Source organism: Rousettus aegyptiacus, unplaced genomic scaffold, assembly GCF_014176215.1.
Source record: "Rousettus aegyptiacus isolate mRouAeg1 unplaced genomic scaffold, mRouAeg1.p scaffold_m13_p_1, whole genome shotgun sequence".
Lineage (NCBI taxonomy): Eukaryota > Metazoa > Chordata > Mammalia > Chiroptera > Pteropodidae > Rousettus > Rousettus aegyptiacus.
This window is the reverse complement of record NW_023416284.1, coordinates 130,987,430-131,009,629: the sequence shown is the minus strand read 5'-3', so window position 1 is coordinate 131,009,629 and position 22,200 is coordinate 130,987,430. Positions and strand designations below refer to the sequence as shown.

The window sequence follows — 22,200 nt, the reverse complement described above, 5'->3', positions numbered from 1 at the left end:
CTAGGGTTAGCTCAATTCAGTTCCACTAATAGTTATTGAGAACCTCCAGTGCACAAGGCACATGCTTTGAACTGAATGAGGAGAGGGGGGAGATGAATATCCTGCTAAACACGTGCCACTGATTATTGCCGAAGCAGGCCGGTTTGACATTTATGTGAAAGTGTGAAGCATTTAGTAAGCCATTGGATAAACCAAGGAGAAGGGGAAGACAGAGCAATATTTCTAGTCTCCAGTGTCTATCCATCAATAGATGATGAAGCAGGAGCAATTAAAAAATTAAATTGGATGGAGATTATTGCCAGAATGATAAATAGAATTTCTTAGGTAAGCCAAGCAACCCAACGAGCAAAAGGACATCACATTGAAATACAGCTATGAGAAGGAATTCTGTATTCAAGTGAAAATGTAACCACTGGGAAGAAAAGCAGAACAACAGTGTATATCCAGAAGCTCTGTAAGCAAGTCCAAAAGCAGGGGTCCTCAGAAGAGTACTAGAAGAAGATAAGAAAAACAGCATTGATGTTGTTGTAGGAGCTCATCTGGGGTTATATAATGAGGGCAATTACGGTTCTGTGTTTCTATTCCCATTTACAAAATTAGAGCAAAGGAAAGACATAAGGCAGAACTTCAGCTATTCAAATAGCTACCAGAATTCTCTTCAACTAATAGAATACCTGAGTGGTTACTGATTTGCCTTATTGACAGTTTCACCTTTAAGAAGGTAGAGAATTCAATGATAGAATTGCTATTTTTGTCCTAATAATTGTGACTAACTAAAAGGAGTTGACAAAAATGCACATGAGAGGATCCTTAGCATTGAGAAAGAGAACGGAAGTCAAAGAGATTCTTCATAGACCAAAATATGTCAAGATCTCGTGTGTGTATGTGCGCACACGCGTATATGTGTGTGTGCAATTAAAGAAAAAACCAACATGAATTTTACCATCTTAACCATTTTTAAGTGTACTATACTAATGTCCATCAAACATTCATCTTACTTAAATAAAAACATTCACGTTGTTATGAAACAGATCTGCAGAACTCTTGTCATCCTACAAATCTGAAACTCTAAAGCCGTTAAACAACTCCCTCTTTCTCCCTGTCCCCAGCCCCTGGTAACCGCATTCCACTTCTCACATCCACAAATTTGACTACTTTAATGCTTCACACAAATGAAATCATATAGTATTTGTTTTTTGTGACTGACTTATTTCACTTTAGCATAATGGTCTCAAGGTTTATCCATGATATAGCATGTGACGGGATTTCTTTCCTTTTCAAGGCTGTACAGTAATCTACTGTATTCCTCTGCCACATTTTGTTTATCCTTTCATCCTTGGTTGGATATGTGGGTTGCTTCCACCTCTTGGCTATTGTGAACAGTGCTGCTATGAACATGAGTATGCAAATATCTCTTCCAGACCCTGCTTTGATTCTTTTGTATATATACCTGAAAATGGGACTGCTGGATCATATGGGAGTTCTATTTTTAATTTTCTGAAGAATGTTCATAGCAGTCTCACCATTTTCACAATCCTACCAACAAGTCACAAGGCTTCTAATTTTTCCACATCCTCACCAACATTTGTGATTTTCTGTTTTGTTGTTGTTGTTTTGTGTTTTGATAGTAGCCATCTTAATGGATGTCAGGTGATATTTCATTGTGGTTTTGATTTGCATTTCTCTGATATTATTGATGTTGAGCATTTTTTCATATGCTTGTCAGCTGTTTTATACCTTCTTTGTAGAAATATCTATTCAAATCCTTTATTTTTTAATCAGGTTATTTGATTTTTTTGTTGGGTTATGGAGTTCTTTATATTTTGAGGGTATTAACCCCTTATCAGATAAATGATTTGCAAATATTCTTTCCCATTCCATATGTTGCCTTTTCACTTTGTTGACTCCTTTGACGCACAAAATTTTTTAAGTCTGATATAGTCCCATTTGTCTATTTTTTGCATGTGTTGCCTGTGCTTTTGGTGTCATATCCAAGAAATTATTGCCAAGTCCAGTCTTCTGAAGCTTTTTTCCTATTTTCTTCTAAGAGTTCTATAGTTTTGGATTTAAGACTTTTTGAAAGTAAATTTTTAATAGGGAGAAAAGTAGAAATTACACAAATGCAGGGAATGATGGTTCGGGAGGGCTTGAAATGCCCCCAAACAAAGCTCAAATGAGGACCTTTTTTCAGCAAGGGAGAGTAATTGCGCCCACAGGTCTTTGTTTAGTTCAGTTTTGTTTATTTTTTTTTAATGGTAGAAAAACACGAACAACTGTGGAAAGCTATATGAAACCATAAAAACAGTATCAAAAAATCTCAAGGCCAAAATGAGGAAAGACCTTTCTGTTTGGAGCTCAAAGACAAGGAAGCCAACAATTGCTCTTTGGGGCCGATTCTTTGGCACTGATGAAAGCAAAGAGCCCAGAATGACTTCTGTGTTGTGAGTCCAGGAAAATGTTCATTAGAGGGAATAGTGAGAAAAACTTGTAGAGAGAAATGGAAACCCCAGATAGACGAACAATAAGAAAACATCTAAGCTTCCAGTCTGAGGTAAAGCCCCTAACTACAGAAAAGAATTAGATATGTTATGGTACAGTGTATTACAGTTGAAATCTTTGAGGATTTATGGAGCCCAGGAAAGCATCAGGAGTGCAGATCAGAAAATGACATCATAGTTTTTAAAATCAAGGAAGAAAGTGGATCTTAACAAGTCTGACTGAAGAACAATTTGTATAATAGGAACAATTTCTGAATATCTAGACAAGGTCAAAAAATCATTCTTGCAAGGTTGAGATGTACACATGGCTTATCAGTAGCACATGCTGGGGGAGGGGAAGCTCAGAGATGTTAATTAACAGCACCATAAGTAGTGAGTGACAAGGAAATAATCTTAGCTTTCCTAGAAAATAGGATCTGACCTGAGGGAGATGATAGTTCTGTCCTCTATACCAATGATTGGAGCATCTACTCAGTCAAGATACCCTGCTAGGGAAAGTCAAAATCAAGATGATTCTGAGAGGCGCACAGGAGCTCATTACTGGTTAGCTTTCAGGGCTGGGAATTTTGGCTTGATTTGAGGAACCATTAGAAGGCTCTGATGGGGGACTAAACTTCTCATCGCTAGGAACCTTTAAAATGTTTTGTGTTTCTGTTGAAAATCAAGTGATTGATGGTTGTTTTGAAAGGAATAGGACTAGGAGGTGAAATCAAACCTTGACTCAAGAAAATTCTGGTCTAGTAAGATCATTGGTTTCCTGGATGCAGACAGGGTCATTTAAAATGGAAATTAGGTAAATTTTAAAATCTTCTTTTTAAAAATAACTTTCTGTTGGAGGTGGTTTTTCAAATGAAACTATAAACCTAGATGCAGGTTTTACTACTTTGTTACCAGTGAGTGGGATGCTTTTCACTTTCATTTTACACTGAGAAATGTAAAAAGTTACTACTGTCTTATACCTATTTTAGGATCTACACTTATACTGAAATTGAGTTTTTAAAAATAATTCCATGAAGTTCATTATATAATCTTTCACAAGGGAGATTTTCTGTTTTCATTGCATGCTTTTAGAATAAATATGAATACAGTACCTTATATTTGTGTCATATATAACTTTTGCCCATCACTTACTTGGGAAATATTACCATTTATACCTGAATGAGAAAATAATTAAGGCCACAGATGAAGGAGGTGAGATGAGGGGATAAAATCACCTAGCTGCAATGGAGGTTCCACAGGTTCAAGGTGTTGCTAGTTCCCAGGAAAGACAATAAATGTTTGCTTCCCCTTCCGTTCTTATCAACCCTGACACAACCAAAGAAATACCTAATGGGCACTTTGAGCTGTTATATAGCCCCCATGATAATTCTGAGCTGAGTGACCCAGACAGGGGACACATGACGTTCCCCCTGAACATAACTTTATCAGGCTACCTCTTTAATTTAGAACAAAGCTTTGGTGCCACATGCTCCCCAGGAGAAAGGCATTTCTGCATTTGATGTCTTCCAGATTCTAAGCACCTACGCTGAGTTGATCCTGCTAATTTATCAAATTCCTGTGTGGTAAAAAGGCTTCCTAGGATTTACAGAGTTTCAATGGGCAATAGAGGGACTTAGCAATTATCTTATCTTCATTCTTCACGAGAAGTCTGGGCACTGAATCTGAATGATGTGAATAACAAGGGAACCAAATGCAAGATTTACCCTTCTTTATACCCAGGGAGTACCACTTCCAGTTGGCTAGACTCCTTTGGATAGAGCTATATAAAACTGAATATTTTAGTGTAATACAACTTACAATAATGTGTTTCCATATTAAATGCCATTTCTTTTCCAGTTCACTTCAGAGAGACAGCAGCCAATAAAAAAAAAAAAAAAAAAAAGAGCATGAGAGTCGAACTCTGCAGTCAGAAGACTTGAGTTAAGCCTTTGCTGACTAGTCATGTGACTGGGAAAATCCCTTTACCTTTCTGGGTTTTCTGGGCTTCACCTTTTGTGGCTCCCTTGTTTGTAAGATGGATGAGGATTGAGTCAGGGAAACAGAAACCATGCCAGGTGTTTCAAACAGAGGGGATATAAAACAGGGAATTGGTCACACAGGTGTTGAAAAACTGGAAGAACAGAAAGGGGAAGGAGAATTAACCCAGTGATTAATGCCCCCACTGCTAGCGCAGGAGGGGATAAAAGGGACCTGTGCCCGTGGAGGAGACCACCCCTTCCAGACACTCCAGCGGGAAATTGGGGTGCAGCCACTTCCGAAACAACACACCTCTAGAGAAGAAAAGAAAAAGAGAAGGAAACGAAAGCCCAGTTTCTCCTTTCGTCCCACCTCTGATCTCCCTACAGTACCCCCTATTGGCAGAATCCAGTAATGAGTCAACCAGTAAAGGGGCCTGGGAAACAGTTTATCAGCTCCCAGGCTCAGCATTACAAAAGGGAACATAAGAAGAATGAGCATGAGGCGAAGTAAATAAACAACATATGAGTTTATAATGTCAGACTAGAATTAGATGATAGAAGTTAAAGTTAGTGGTTGGTCAGAGGTATTTAGATTTTCCTGTTTGTATTAAAGTAATGCTCCTTTAGTAAATGAACAGAGATAGGTGAGTGGGTGGGCAGATGGATGGATGGATGGGTGGATGGATGGGTGGATGGATGGATGAATTGATTTGGTTCTTATCTGAACAATTTCTGAATAATTCTTGTTAAAGTTTTTTTAATTAAAAAAGTTTGTATTTAGTTCATGATTTAGGAAAAACTACAAGTTGTATGTTCTGCCAACCCTTGTGACAGGAGAAATTATAGCAAAAATGTGTGTTATTTTAAGGTCCTTCCTCCAGAATTCCCAGGAATTCATTTCAGGAAGTCTGGGATCATGCCTCCCAATCATGGGAACTCAAGTCAAGTCTTTGTTTCCTTAACCTACCTGATTTTATGTTTTTAACCAAACAGAAAGTGTGTCAGTGGGCCAACCGTGCATTTCCGTTCAGGATATCCATGATTCTGTCAGTCACCACTGACCTCTGCTGATCCCAGTAGTCATGCCAGCTAGCTTTCGGAGGAGTTTAACTCAAACGGAGTTCCACTGTTCAACCTATACCCTAGGATGTTATCACCCCCATTGAAATCAGGGAGCACGTTTCAAGTGTGTGTGTGTATGTGTGTGTGTGTGTGTGTGTGTAAAATGGTAGAATCCAAAGACATGCGACATGTACCATTGCATAGGGCTCTGTACTCAGAAGGACCCTGTACTCGTCATCATCTTGAAACTCTTAATCTCTGAACAGGAGGGCCACATTTTCACTTTGCACTGAGCCCTGCAAATCATGTAGCCAGTCCCAGTGTTGGGTTGTGAACAGAGGCCCAGGAAAGGCCTCACTGAGAAGAGCCTTCTCACATCAGAAGAGCCCAAAGGAAATGAGAGAGTGAACTATGCCCTTCTTTGACTTATCTGCTGAACTAACTTCAACTCAGCCTTCGGCACTCAGGGCAGAGGTCACCTCCTATAGGAAGGCTTACACTAATGCTTTAGCAATTACTGCCCCCAGCTTAGTTCTCCCTTAACACCCTACAAATACCTTTTACATACTCAGGTTACATTGTAGATATTTGTATTGAACACCTGTCTCCCTGGTAACCCTCTTAGCAACTTGGAGAAAGAAACTATACTTTATTCATCTTTGTAATAACAGCAGTAGTGATAGTTGTTACTCAATGCCAGACCCTGTTTCAAAGGTTTCACTACAAGGCAGGCATTGTTGTTATCCCTGTGTTATAGTTGCAGAAACTGAAACACAGACAAGTAAAGTAACCAGTTTAAGTTACACAGCTGGTACATAGTAGGTCTGGGATTTGAATCCAAGAAAGATGGATTCACAGTGCCCGGTACATGGTTGGTAAATGACTGAATGAGTAAAAGAAAAATAATAAGTAACTAAAAGATCAGATAGAGAATCTCAGGGCAGATTTACAAATAAGAGAGGGATTTTATGTTATGTCTATACACTCAAATTCGAGGCTGCATGGGAGAGAAAATACACTTAACTTTATGCTTTTAAGCCATATTCACTAACACAGATAATGATTTTCTTGAGCCAAAAAAAAAAACAAAAAACAAAACAAAACAAAAAAACAAAAACAAAAAAAACAACCACCATATGAAATTATATACTTATATGAATAAATCAACTTGAATGTCAATTTAGTTTTTGTGTTGTTACTTTAGGAAAGGAAACAAGATTTTTTTTCTTGCTCTCTCTTTAACTAAAAATGTGAAAATGACCAGAAGCTTTGTTGAAATAGTGAAAATTAATTTAACAAATACGTGCTGAATGTAGTATGCTTGCATAGCATGCTGCTTTGTAGAGAAAAGTGTGATAATATGGATATTAATTATAGAAAATTCAGTTTAGAAGTGACGGCTCATTGCTAAATCAGTCTTTATCTTGCCGAATGGGATGCAATACAGTGTAGGGGGTGGGAAGGAAAAGTTGTCACCAATGTTGTTTTCTGTATTTGGTAAGTGCCTTCTTATATGAAAGTCAGCCCAGAGGGATGTCAGTGGCCTCCGTCAGCGTGGCTTTGTTACTTTCATCTTCCCAGCTCCCACAGTGTATAAGAGATCCGACTTCATCGGGGAAGTATACGTGGTGTTGCTGAGGGTAAAAGGTTCCATGTTTTGTAGGGATGTAACTAAGGGACTTTGAGTAGTAGTATGCCACCTCTCTCCCAGGGAACAATCACCAGATCTCCTGATTTGTCTGGCCAGCCTTCCGCAGATGGGCTCAATGCTACAACCATGTATATATGCTGCTAGAACCAACAGAGGAGATCTTAATCACATGGCTTAAGTAGGGAACTCTGTTCCAAGTCTCATAAAAATTTCCAAACCCTCTTTTCGGTATACTCCTGAAGGCCAACTGCTTGATCCCTGTAATAATCCAGAAAGACAAAACTGTTAGCAGTTTCCTATCATACACTCTGTCCAGCAGCAAACTGGGCACCTGCTGAGAGTGAACACCCCAGCTCTGCCAGCAGCACCCGAACGTGTTCTCTGCTAGTTGAGGTTTCACCAGTTTCATCATACTTTCGTCAACAGCATGGAGATGATACATCGGAACCCAAGGGAATATAGGGTTAAGGGTCATAGTTTCAGTGGGTCAAGTTTTCAACACGTTAACACCATCGTGCATGAGTTTGGTAGTGCGATCTGATTTCTTTCAGGCCTGAAACTTGAAGGCCATAGACACTTGCCTTGGGTGTACTGACTCCTGGATGAGGTCATTGCCTCCTTGGGAGCAATCCGAGAGCAAGGGGATTGTTAACTTTTGACCTCTCACAGGTCCTGGTCCCACATGGCACACTGCATTCTGCCCCCAGTGTGTGATCCGGTCTCATCTAGAGCACAGTGTATATCACACATTATCGAACCAGGTAGGTATGTATTTAAGGATGATTAAAAAAATACTCTTCAAAATGATCCATCCAAAATAATTCATTCAAAATGCAAGACTGTTACCCCAGGTTGTCACTAATATTGTCTTTTGCATTTGGTTACCATACCTTTAGGCCGTTCCTAGCTAGTGAGTTTTAGCCTAGATATGTCTGCTTCCCTTAGAGCAGTGGAACACAGTTTCATTAACATCAGTGAAATAAAACTGGTGTGCTATTTCTAGTCACTTCATTCCACTTTAACTTTATGATTATTACCTTTTAAATAACATTTTTATGGGTCATTAGTTTCGTGTGAGATCCTCCACCTCCCATCCCCTCTTATTTTTTCCCTTATCAGAGACTTGTTAAAAATGGAAAGTAAATAACAATGCAGACTGTGGTCCTAGGTTCATAAACATACAGCTTCATGTTGGTACCTGGATATTTGCTTTGTGAGCGCAATTAGTGAGTTTAATGATTCCTAAAAATGGAAAGAGTGTGACCTACTCAAGATGGAGCTTGTACATAGAAAAACCATTACATGGAAAGCCTCTGCCTGTTTTCACACTGGCTTTCAGGTGTGACTGGGCACCTGCTTTTTGTTTTCTATTAAAACTGGCCTGAAGTGCACCAGAGGTTGGTTCCCAGGTGGGACACCTGTGGTAGTTCAGAAGTTACCCACTGTATCAAGGCAGCCTTTGACCCAGAGCAGACATAGACAGGGGAATTCACTGCAGGTGTCCTGCTCATGAGCGTTCAAGGGATCCTCATGGACCTCAGCAGTTTCCTCTTCTGAACTCATCTAGATTTCTCAGTTGGCAATTAATTGTATAATCTTGTGAGAACCCTTCCACTGTTGCCTTACACTGTGAGTTAACAATTGACTCATCATTGTGTATACCTCTTCTACAAAGCTGAATTGTAGGTTTCTGGAGCACAGGGCTGAGTATTATACTTACCTGTTCCTCATAGCACTGGGATTGGAATCCCAGCTCTATGACTGTGGATGAATACCTTCACCTCTTTTCTTCTCAGTTTCCTTGTCTACAAAATAAATCACTCATGCCTGCCTTGCAGGGCATTACGAGAACCAGCTAGAACAGTGCTGGGCCCCAGGAGGTGCTCGGTGAATGATAACTCTGACTTAGCTAGACAGAGCCCTGAACACAGACGCTGAGCAAAATTCAGCAGAATTAAATATGACAAAGCAGAATTAAATTCATTTCGGGGAAGAGCTAGTTATAGACTCTTGAAATTTCATGGTGAGAACACCATTTCCTCTGCCCTTGGACTTGAACGACAGTTTACAATCCTGTTTTCATTCATGACTCTGTCATGACCATCTGATGATCGTTTCAAGCTCATCTTGTCTCCAAATCCCAAAAGGATTGGTGATTTGGTTTGGGATTTGCAGACTGTGCTCCTTGACATCCTCAGTCCAACTCAGATGTCAAAGCATCAGCCCCTCCCTGGGTAGAGAAGCTTTTTCCAGTTCCTTGCAGCCATGTGGCAAGTGGTGACACCCAGGACAGATCCAGTGATTCCCATTGGTGTTTCCAGCTTATTTAATAATCCTCTTCAAAAGGAGCCATACTGGGGGACAGTGATGGGGCCTACTGAGATGAAGAGCATCAAAATAAGAAAGAAATGGTGATAAATATAAGAGGAGGAGGAGGACTGTATAGAAAACATAAATAGAATTGAGATGAATTTCCTCAATTTCTTGTGAGCACATCTGCCAAAACTTGAAATGTGTATTATCCACTCAGCAACTGACAGCTTGCCTAGGAGTAGGGCATAAGATGCTTACATATGGGGACGTCACCTCTGCCTTGATTCCGCCATTCCTGTTTGTGGTAGAGCCATGCTACAGTGAAGAAATGGGTCATGTGACATTCTCATTGCTTTCTTTAGTTACTTATAAATATGTACTTCCTTGCCTTGCACTCCTTTTTAAAAGTTCCTGGGAGAAATGTTCTGAGGACAGATATAGTAAGTACTACATTTGCTGAATCTGTTATGATGTCTGCTTAGTAGGACAAAAGTGTAGGTTAGATGAGCTTCTTTTTAATACTGGTGCTAGGGGACAGGACAAATGCCTGCCTTGGATCGGTTGATTGATTGGATATATTGGTTTACATGATGCCTTGCTCTAAAAGTAATTTGAGACAATACTCACCAAACACTGTGCTGTCTGTCACCTTCTGTACACTATAGCTATATGTTGTTAGAGGCACAGTTAGATTTAAGGCACATTTAGTAATATACAAGCTTTTCTTGGGTGTTTATCATGTTAGAGACCTTAGTTAGATGCAGTGTTACAAACAGAAATGAAACAATCCCTGATCTGAAGAATCTTGCTGTCTTATGGTGGATGACAATGATTGCCCCTGTAGAATTCTAATATGGGTCTAGCAATCATGGTTTTTGTTGTATTTATTACAGCCAAATATCTTGGGAGTCATTAACTGACAGAACTTTTTATTTGGAATTTTACTTAAAGTACTTTAAAATTCTTATTAAAATCCTATTTAGTTCTGTATCTAAGAAACTTCCCTTACCGGAAGGAATGCAGCAATATATTAAATCAGTACTGCCCTGGAGAATCTAGGACATTTCCTCAATCTGGCTATGGGCTGAGAGGATAGTATCATTCGTCCTCTCTAGGAGGTTCAGAGAGGGCTCCCAGAGGAGTCGATGTCTGAGTTGAATCGTGAGCAGCGGATATAAGCCCTCACGAGAATTTTGGCTCGGTGTGCTGCCGTGAATTTAGTACACATGGAAGTCAGCTACAGAGCTTCCCAGGTCATCTAGCTCTGCACTTACTCCCCTAGCAGATATTTTTAAATCACTTGTTCTGTAGCTTCCAGCAAGGACCCCATGAGTGCTGCTTTCACCTGGCTTGTACACACAATTTATAGAGCTGCCTCTCAGCAGTGCTTGCAAGAACCTAAAGGATGCATGGTTTCACATAGAGGGTAAGGAGGCCTGCCCTGAACACATTTAATCCACTTCCATTGAAAAAAAAAAATGGCCTTAGGCAATGTATTTCTAATTGTCTAAGTTATTCTGTGTGTGTGTGCATGCATGCACACATACACACAAGCTGTGCATAAATAGCACATTTTCAATCTGTGTAAAATATGATGGATGAGCAGCACATGCCAGTAGCCTTAGCCTCTGAAGATTTATCAGGAAAGAAGACAGCAGCATGGCAAAGCTGCTGCTTATAATTAGGGAAGGACTAGCCCATGTCCTGTGCCGCTCAGCATCTTCAACCATTCGAACGCCAGCCAGTTTGTAGAGCTCTGTAACCCGCATTCTTTATGGGCCAGGAGTTGGTTTCTTGTTGAGAACACTGCGTTGGATTGTCATCATCTCTGGTTATCATCGTAAGGTCAGATTTGACATGATGACTGAGAAGTCTCAACTAGAAACCAGGATGAATGAGTGAAACAAGAGTTGCTTTTAATGTCTCTTTTTAACTTTGTAAATGAGGAAAAACTGTTTTGACACCCTATGGACTTTCAGGCTTTAACAGGGACCTATTGCCAGTTTTGCGGTTGACAGGGAAACTATAATGCCTCCTTTGGCTCAAAGGAACTGCAAGAAGTGTCACAGCACTCTTTTTGTAGAATGGCTAGCAACAGGACTGATTGGGAGGGAAATTAATAGGCTTCCCATTGTTACTGTGCATTTTTGCCAGGATATTTCATTAGTGTAAACACTGAACCCGTTGTCATCTTGTTGGCCACTTGACCCTGGTGATTTTCAGTTCTGTGTGTGTGGTGATGGAATAGAGCAGTGGCATGCACGAGACAGGCACTAATTATTGGAAGGAGAATCATTGCTGACCCAGTACGAGATTAACTGCTCCTTTGCAGTCTTTATTCTGGGACATTAGCGCTGTCTGGCTATTTTGCTTCAGTTGAGGGATTCGGGACAATAGCCATGCGGATGGTAACGTCGGCGATTTCCCTGTTTGTTTTGCAGGTCACGGCCAGGGGCTTTGGGCCGCTGTTACAGTTTGCCTACACGGCTAAGCTGCTACTCAGCAGAGAAAACATCCGCGAGGTTATCCGCTGTGCCGAGTTCCTGCGCATGCACAACCTGGAGGACTCCTGCTTCAGCTTCCTGCAGACCCAGCTCCTGAACAGCGACGATGGCCTGTTCGTGTGCCGGAAGGATACGGCGTGCCCGCGTCCACACGAGGACCGTGAGAACTCCGCGGGAGAGGAGGAGGACGAAGAGGAGGAGACCATGGATTCAGAGACGGCCAAGGTGGCTTGCCCCAGGGACCAGATGCTTCCAGACCCCAATAGCTTGGAGACCACCGCCATCCCAGTAGCAGAGAAGGAAGACACTTTGCTGCCCGAGTCCGACGGGCCGACGGACACCAAGGAGAGCTCCGAAAAGGACGCGTTAATGCAGTACCCCCGATACAAGAAGTACCAGCTTGCATGTACCAAGAATGTCTATAATGCATCATCACACAGTACCTCAGGTTTTGCAAGCACATTCAGTGAAGATAACTCTGGCAACAGCCTCAAGCCGGGGCTTGCCATGGGGCAAATAAAAAGTGAGCCGCCCAGTGAAGAGAACGAGGAAGAGAGCATCACGCTCTGCCTGTCCGGAGATGAGCCGGACATCAAGGACAGAGCCGGGGATTTCGAGATGGACAGCAAACAGCCCAGCCCCGCCCCCGCCCCTGCCCCCACAGCTGGGGCCGCCTGCCTGGAGCGATCCAGGATCGTGTCCTCTCCCTCCTGCTTAAGGTCTCTATTCAGCATAACAAAAAGTGCGGAGCTGTCTGGCCTGCCCAGTACATCTCAGCAGCACTTTGCCAGGAGTTCTGCGTGCCCTTTTGACAAGGGCATCACTCAGGGTGACCTTAAAACTGACTATGCCCCTTTCACGGGGAATTATGGACAGGCCCACGTGGGCCAGAAGGACACGTCCAACTTCACGATGGGGTCGCCCCTCAAGGGGCCTGGGATGGAGACTCTCTGTAAACAGGAAGGAGAGCTGGACCGGAGAAGTGTGATCTTCTCCTCCAGCGCTTGTGACCAAGTGAGCACTTCGGTGCACTCGTATCCTGGGGTAAGCAGTTTGGACAAAGACCTCGCTGAGCCGGTGCCAAAGGGTCTGTGGGTGGGGGCAGGCCAGTCCCTCCCCAGCTCACAGGCCTACTCCCACGGTGGGCTGATGGCTGACCACTTGCCAGGAAGGATGCGGCCCAACACTAGCTGCCCGGTGCCAATCAAGGTCTGCCCTCGCTCTCCCCCTTTGGAGACCAGGACCAGGACTTCCAGCTCATGCTCCTCCTATTCCTACGCAGAGGATGGGAGTGGGGGCTCACCCTGCAGCCTCCCTCTCTGTGAGTTCTCCTCCTCGCCCTGTTCCCAGGGAGCCAGATTCCTTGCCACAGAACATCAGGAACCAGGCCTGATGGGAGATGGAATGTACAACCAAGTCCGACCCCAAATTAAATGTGAGCAGTCTTACGGAACCAACTCCAGCGACGAATCCGGATCATTCTCGGAAGCAGACAGTGAGTCGTGTCCTGTGCAGGACAGGGGCCAGGAGGTAGGGAACCCACATAAATTCAAGCATGTGATCTGCTCTCTCAGTCCTTTATCTGGACTCTTCCCTGCCCCCACCCCACCACTCCCAAATTGTTCTTAAGTGCCAACATTAAAGGTTATAGTAAAGGGACTGCCTCCCCATCCATGGAGGCAGGATGTTTCACGGTGATTCCAGATTAACCACTTTTGTCCTAGAAGGCACTTGAAATTTGATCTAGATTTCAATACTCAACAAGCAGAGGCAACTGTTCAGTGAAAAAAGTAAGTCTAATGCATGAAAGCATGCTCAGGTACTTCAGACCTCCTCTCCTCCTCCCTTTCTCCTAGTCCATCTGCTTTGAAACGATGCTATACTCATCACCTTCATCCTTGCTCCTCACCCCTTCAGTATGAAGGGAACTATGGAATCACTTTCCAAATTAATTGGAACTAGATAGACAGGTGCTTTCCTAGCACCCTTTAACTTTTCCTTGTCAACAGAAGACCCTGGGGTTAGGATACAGGTGATGGACAACTCACCATTCGTCCTGGTCCCAGGGTCATTGCAGAAGCCCCCCCAGTCAGTCACACATAACTGCGTAATATGACATTTCCTGAGTTCCCCACAAATTGAGAGAAGTTATTTTGGGGACTAGTAGGGTTGAGTAGCGGTTTCTGTCTACCTGTAAGCAAAAACGCTTTATAGATAAAAATTCCCAAAGGTTCCATCCATGTCTGACCAATTCTGGGAGAGGGAGCAGGTGCAACGCCAGCCACATCATCCGCAAGATTCATGTGCCTAAGGAGAGAAAAGGACAGACTCCTGCATGTTCCCCTTCCCCCCATAACCCAAGCGGCCCCTGGAAAAATATGAGGGAGTCTCTGTCACAATCTGGCATTGTCTTACGGATTGACAAGGAACCAACCTGAGACTGCCACCTGTGTCTCAGACCTGCTTCAGGAGCTGGAGCGAGCGAACCCAGTGAGAAATCCCTCCTCAGAGCTGCTTATCTGAAAAACACAGGAGGAAACAAACCAAGCATAGTCCTCGTTAGCCTGGTGCCCTCAGTACCCGTCTGCACTCCCTGGATACAGCCTCTAGTAAAGCAGGGATGTTAACCCAACCAGACAGCAGAAATGCCACACAGAGTGAGGTGGCTTTTCACAGAGCCACGTGCAGTTTATTAGCCCCTGCAAGATTGGCAAGAAGCACATGAGGTTTAGTTCGGGCGTGTTTTGAAAGTAGATTCCAAAGCTCTCTGTGCCAACTGCAGAAATGCCCTGTGTCACTTCCTTGTTCTGCCAGCTAGCCTCCTCTTCTATTACTGCCTGGCAAAAACGGAGAAAGACAGGATTTGATTTAGTTGAAAGAAATTATAAAGGAAATTTGAATGGGAACTAATCCTACTCATACACCATATCCCCTCAGGTTTGGGATGGCAGCTTATACCCAGTGCCCCAAGGCAGAGGCACGTCTGTGTCTCTAACCAGAAAGGCTTGAGGTTTTGTGATGTGTTCTCTCTTTCTTTATTCATTTCTTTTCCTCCAGGCACAACTTTTTTGAGGGTTCCTCCCCCCCCCAAAGCTGTTCATAAATGTCTCTGATGCAAAAGCCCATAACGATTTCTCTTGCCAAGGATTGGTGCCATGAAAAATGGACAAATGCCTCCAAATTCGTGGGGGGGTTTTATCTCTCCCTTAAGAAATGCCCCTCCATTAAGCTAAAGGGGTTTTATTTTAATGACATTCACACATGTTCAAGGAACTGTCCATTTCAGATAAATCTCCTTTTGTCCCTCTAATATCCCAAAAGAGAGTTAAAGTCACTTCTTGGAACTAAATGCCACCAATAAGAGCACACAATTTTTTCTGTGTTTGGGCCATATCGTTCGTCTGCCTCAGAACTTTTCAGTTCTGCATGAATCAATTAAAAGGGAGGACTCATTCAACCTATAAAATAATTGTGAACAGGACTAGTCTCCCACTGAAAATACCACTGCTTAAAAAAAAAAAAAAACATTTTTACTTTTTAAAAACATCTTTTTTCTTTACATTTCTAAACAGTGAAAGAAGTCACATTCACCAAGCTCTACACCATTTCAGAAATCACACTTTAGCCCCTCTCAGTAGTACATTTTGGACAGGATCATTAGAGTAAAGCTCAGGTTTTTCCCAGTTTGACATTTTAGTTTTCCTCGAGTAGATGTGATTAGATTTTCCAAGAGCTGTCTCAGGGACTCAGCATGGCTTCTCCTCTTTGAGTTAATAACTTGCTCTGAAGTGTTACTTTGACCCTGGTGGAAGCATGGTCCCCAGGAAAACTGTTGATGGCAAATTCTTCACAATGTGACTCATAACTCGTTTTCTTGATGCCGAATAAGCCAACTTACACTGGGCTGATTCTGCTTCAGTCTGCTCTTGTATAAGGTCCAGGTGACTTCTCTTCCAAGTGAACTCCAAGGAGACACCAGAGTCAGAAACCAAAAGAGGAGTTCTCACCTCCAGCCAGCCATCTGTTCAATAATTCGGACCAACAGGTCCAGGCTCCATCCCAATCTCTCTTCTTCCACCTCTGTAAGGAGCCAAAATATGAGATCGAAAGAAATGTTAGCATATCTTATATTCTGTAGATATTCTAGTTCTACTCTGTTAACTCTCCCATCTCATCAACACTGACCTCTTTCATCCTCTTTTAACTATTCCCTGGCCTTCAGGAAACCTTAAATTAGCACAGCGTTGTCCTTTATCAACAGTCAGCTTTTTAAAATTACTTTCTTTTTTTTAAATAATCAAACAACGTACTCAGCCCCTAACATACCACATTTAATAGGCTTTCTCTGCCTACAACAATATACAAATACATGTTCACATTTCTAGGATGTTGGGTGTATTTTAATGGTATTTTCTATATAATTACTCAGCAGCTTGCTTTTTTCACACAGCTGTCTACTGTGGACATGCCTCTAGGTCAGTCACATACAGCTAATGCGTTCGCATTGGTGGTTCAGTGGTAGAATTCTCACATGTAGCTAATGCATGCTTCTTTAATATCCATGGGGCAAAAAAAACCACAATTTTTTTTCAGCTATCATCTATCAACAGCCATTCTAATTTTTTTCAACTTTTTCCTCTTATGAGCATTGCTACAATAAACAGTTTTGTGAACATATTTAGTAGTGGTGCTTTTATTTTTGTGGGTTAGAGTTCTGTAAGTGGGTTAAAGGTTATGCCCATGTGTTAAATACTACCTACTTACTTTCCCAAAAGGCTGTAGCAATTCACATACCCTTCAGCAACTGATGAGTGCCCATTTTCCCCTGCTCTTGCCAGTGCTAGCTGTTACCAGTCCTTTTCATTTTTGCCAGTCCAATGGGCAAAAAATGAGGACTACGAATGAGGTTGACTTCTTTGCCCATCCTTCCTTTGTGTTGTTTGTCTTTAGATCAACTTATAGGGCTCTTAATCCTTGACACAGTAATATTAACCCTTTCTGATAAATGCTTTTTGTATGTTCCCCTGGTCCGCTTTTTTATTTATGGTATCTTTTTCAGTATAGAAATTTTTAGTTTTTATTTAATCAAGTTATCAATCTTTCTTTATGACTTCTGGGTTTGCTATATTACTCGAAAAGTCAGTTTGGAATTTTTTTTCTTACTTCCAATGATGAAAGAATGAACAGGCCACATGAAGTGAAAAAAGTAACAAAACAGTGTGCATAATAAGGTCCTAGTCTGCTTCAAAATGGGAGGCGAAGTTGAAGAGAAGGAGTATAGGGAAAGTTTCATTTCTGTGTATTTCTATAATGTTTGAATTATATACATGTATGACACAAAGGTTCATTTTTTTAATTGAGATCAAATTCACATACCATAAAATTAACTGTGTTAAAGTGAACAAGTCAGTGTTTTTTAATGATTTACAAAGTTGTGTGACCATCACCACTCTCTAATTCCAAGACATTTTCCTCACTCCTGAAAGAAACAGCATACCCTTCAGCAGTCACTCCTCACTGCCCTCCCCTCGACTCCAGGAGACCACTAATGTACTTTTCTGTCCTTGTAGATTTGCCTATTCTGGACATTTCATCTCAATGAAATCTCACACTTTTTGTGATTTTTTTGTGTCTGGCTCACTGAGCATAATGTTTTCAAGGTTTATTTCTGCCATTGATCCCACTGAGTATGTCATGTGTCAGTGCATCATTCCTTTTTATTGCTGAATAATATTCCACTGTGTGGATCTACCACACTTTGTTGATCCATTCATCAGTTGAGGTACATTTAGGTTGTTTACGCTTTTCGGCTATGATCGGTAATGCTGCTGTGAGTATTGTGTACAAATTTTCTGTAGACTTTGTGTTTTCAATTCTCCTTGTTCCATACCTAGGAGTAGACTTGCTGAATCCTTTGATAACTCTGTTTAACCTTTTGAGGAACTATCAGACTGTCTTCTAAGGTAACATTTCCATCAACAGCATATATGAGGGATCCAGTTGTTCCACATCTTTCCCAATACTTGTTATTATCCATCTTTTTTTATGATAGCCATTCTAGTTGGTGTGAAGTAGTATCTTGTTTTGGTTTACAGATTCATTTTTAAAAGTTGAAAATTATAGAAAAGTCAGAAACATTTTCCAAGTAGTAAGCTTCTTAGTGAGACAGTTTTATACCTGTCTAACTGTGGGTTTTAGTAAAGAAGCAATAGAAAGATAGTTTATTTGTACAACCGAAAGTACTGATTAATTGGACTTGCTTTACTGACATGCTTCATGTCAAGAAAGATAAAAGTGAGTAGGAGTGTGTGTTTCTGTATGTGTGTGGGAACAGAGAGAAATAAGGTCCCAGGTCAAATACTGAAAAATAATAGCATAGAAGAGCCGTGTCTGACTCTAACTCTCTCACCCAGATGCCGACTTCCAGACATATGTTGTGTGTAAAATTTTCACAGTTGTTTTTGTGGTTTGTTGAATCAGGCATCTTTTCTAAAATGTCTGTAATTGGTCTACTTAATAAAAAGGAAACCTTGCTGGCAGCATAGAAGTCAGCCCTATTTCTAATTAAAACAATGTTTTCATATTATCTAGAAAGACATTCTTAGCATCTGGAATTCCAGAGCATACTGTATGTCTGGAAGAGGAAACCATGAGACAAAGTATAATAGGGCAAATAAACAGACATAATAATAATACTTTACAGATATAGGGCAATTAGACTTTTCAAAGCACTTTCTTTGTCTATCCTCCAATTTTACTCTTCATAGCAATCCTGTAAGCTAAGCAGGTCAAATATTATCTCCCTCTGACTCACAGACCCTCCGAGAACTTCAGGACAGAGAGAAGGAAAAAAGCGCCTGAAATCGTACAGCTAATAAATTGCAGTGTCACAACTAAATCCCAGGTGTCCTACATTTGTTCCGGGAACTGGACCGTGAGAATCAAGGGTAAAAGGACAGTTGTGAAGGAAACATTTCTTAATCTGGGAGGGGAGATGTTGTCATTGGCGTCTGCCCAGCACTGAGCTGGTTCCCATGCCAGTAGCACTGGAATCATCATCCTCTGGGCATTTTGCTTCCTCCCCTGACAACTCATAAAGATCCCAGGGTCTTGTAGGTGTTAGAGGCTTTGGAGAGCTGACTGCACCATTAGGGCCTCAGGCTACTGTTGGTAGGTTCAACACCAGTGGCTTCTCCTCAAAGTCTGGTAGTGGAACCAAGAAAAGATTCACACACCAGCTTATGCTGGGATTGCTAGAGAAAATAGATACTTGTTTTCAGCTTTTTCTGCAACATTTGCACCTCCATCCTGCTTCTCCACTAGCCTCCAGCCAGCCAACCAGAAACATCAGGAAAGCCAGGTGTGTTAAGAAGCGCTGTGAGGTGACTGGTCTGATTACAACCCAGTGAAAATATTCAGAGGAAACAAAGATCACAGCAAAGTCCACCAGATGAAAAGAGTGATTGGCGGGGGGCAGGGTGGGGGAGCCATCTTTTCCACCTCTTTTGTCTCACATTTGAAATTTCTGCAAGACATTATATTTCTCATATAATTTTTAAAACATTTTCACTTAACTGGGAGGGAGGGGTGCTTTGGCTGCAGAACCTGCATAGTTGTCGGCAGGAAAGAGAAGTGGAGCAGCTGATTTGTGTTTGGTAAGAAAAAGGTGCTGGCACCCTGGGGTCCAGCCGCGGGCACCCCATGATTGGGCCCTCAAGGAGGAACGTTTAGGTTTCATTCACGCTCCAGATGTCACAACATTCTCCCACCGTTTGTCAGCCTCTGGGGCCAGAGGTCCCGAGGCACACTGCAAGGCCACTTATTTCACTGACTGCTCAAGAGCTGGGGTCCCTAGAGGGTCTAACCCTCCCTTGGTCACCGCTTAGCCAGCCACTGCAGGTACCAGGCTGAAAACGTCCTCTGTGCTTTTCTTGCTGTTGTGCTGAGAGGGAAGGGTGAACAACCTGTTGAGTCTGGGTAGAATTGACAGGAGCAGATTACGCAGGTCGTGGCACTGGCTGGCTCATGGTGCCGTGGTGCCGTTTGGCCCTTGGCTTGTTGATGCAGTGGCTGCCCCTGACTCTCAGAGTCTCTACTGAGACCCAAAGCCTGGCAGCACCTTTGCAGCTGCCCTGTGCCTAAGGAGAAATCAGCGCCCTTGACCCCACAGGCCCCGCCCCTGCTATGCAGCCTGCTAAGCCTTAGTGCTGAGCCTCCCATGCGTGTGGTGGGCTGAATATAGCTGCAGGCTGACTCTTCAGCCAGGGCCTGGTGGTAGTTGGCAGGACCTTCACCTTGTCAGGTTGGGTGTTTTGCACTGTTTATGAGGGTCCTGTGAATGAAAACCAACCCAACCACTGCTGAGAAGTAGAATCTTGGAAGAATAAGTGTGTGGAGGAACAATAAATAAGACGTGAAGCCGTACTGGGCCTATTTCAGTTGTTAAGAATTCACCAGAACAAAGGGAGAAGGGCCTCAGCCTTCTCGATGTGTTTCAACTTTCCAAGGCCAAGTGGCATTAGCTGACTTTTGAGCCCCATTTGAAGAGTGCTGGGGTACCTGCAAGCCTAAGAATGCAATCTTCTCCCAGCCCCGTGAGGGGTATGTGTCTGCTGTTTTTCTCCAGAGATGACGCCCAGCTTACTCCTCTAAAAATAACAAACAGCTGTGGTGAAGTTACCACTGTGCTTTTCCAAAAACTCTTCTGGGACTTCCCTCTTGGTAGCCAGTGGAAGTTCTCCCTGCTGGGGGCAACAGAGCTGTCTCAAAAGAAACAAGAGAGGTTGGGTTTTGGTTTGGGGGGTGTTTTTTTCACATGAAAGAAAGTCTGTAGCTGACTATTATTTTTTCCTTTGACCTCTTTACAAAGCAGCTGGAGTTGCAAAAGCTCTGCTGAAATTTTATATGGCCATTTGCTTGAAGGACTTTGAAACTAGTATTGTTGCTTTTTCTTCTTTCTTGTCAGCCTCTGTCCTATTTCTCTAGTGTTTTACATTCACTGAACACTTTTAAATACAGTAACCCTTGGTATAGAAGGCCTTTAGACTTTCCCTATGGCCTGAACCATGGGTACATATATATTCTTTCTGAAAATAAGTAAACATAATTAAGAGCAGATGTAGAATTGGTTTGTTGTCAGCAAAACGGAAGACTCCACAAAGCCCAAAAGTGCCACAACCTCTTCTGTGAAAACAAGGCTTCTGCCTGGTGTGGAAACATCCGTGTCCCCAACAGACAGACCTCTGTGTTATTTAGGCACCATCCAGGAACTGAGTGTCTGTTATCCAAAGGTTATAACAGGAAAATCAAACATTCTTTCATATCATTATAAGCCCTGTGCAAACACAGCCCCATGAACAAAGCCCTTTCCTGGGCCCATAACAGGGAACTGTTTGTCCTGGCCGCCTGTCTCTAGCAGTCAGAGCAGGGCTGAGCTGAGACTGGTGTAATGTGTGTCGCTGTGATTTTGTTCTCTTGGGCCAACATTTTACAGGTGTCATGGGACAGAGTTCACCATGTGAAAGCTGATTCAGAGCACCCATTGGGAACCAAATGCCACATCCAGCAGTCTGAGAGCTATGAAGCAACCTGACAAAGCAGTCGCACCCAGCCATAGAAAAGCCAAAGGATCGTTCAGTGTGATTGCCTTTGTGTATGGGGATTAACTGGTCACAAATGCCAGGATCTGGACTGCCTGCATCTGAATCAACCAAAGAAAAAGGCTGAGCTCAGGATAAAATACCTTCAGCTCCCTCCCCTGAACAATACTGCAGCTTCTGAATGTTAACAGGGGCTTGGTCTCTTCACCCAAAAACATTATAATTAAACCTAAACCCACTCTTCTGGTTTTCTGGCCCCTCTAGTTCACTCGGATCCATTTGTTCAGTCTTCTAGAGCTATGCTGTCCAGTACAGCAGCCACACACCACACATGGCTATTGAACCTTAGAATCGTGGCTGTGTGAATTGTGATGCGTAATGAGTGTAAAATATGCCTCAGAATTTGAAAATTTAGTACCAAAAAGTAAACTATCTCAATAACTTTTATGTTAATTACATATTGAAAATATTTTGAATCTATTGGGTTCAAGTAAATATATTATCGAAATTAATTTTTTCTGTTTTCACTTCATTCTTTTCATCAGTGGTTACTAGAAAACGTAGAATCGCTGATACAGCTCACGTTGTTTGCATTGGACAGCACTGGGCTGGTGC

The 22,200-nt window shown here is 42.4% G+C and overlaps 1 protein-coding gene across 7 annotated transcripts in view; it reads left to right on the top strand.

The window, feature by feature from the left end:
- BACH2 (BTB domain and CNC homolog 2) overlaps positions 1-22,200 on the top strand; it is a 306,133-nt gene that overhangs the window by 272,565 nt on the left and 11,368 nt on the right. For all 7 annotated transcript variants that reach the window (XM_016140599.2, XM_016140598.2, XM_016140597.2 and 4 more), the window contains one exon: positions 11,924-13,516. In XM_016140599.2, coding sequence (XP_015996085.1) covers positions 11,924-13,516 — 1,593 coding nt within the window. The remainder of the gene's footprint in view (positions 1-11,923; positions 13,517-22,200) is intronic.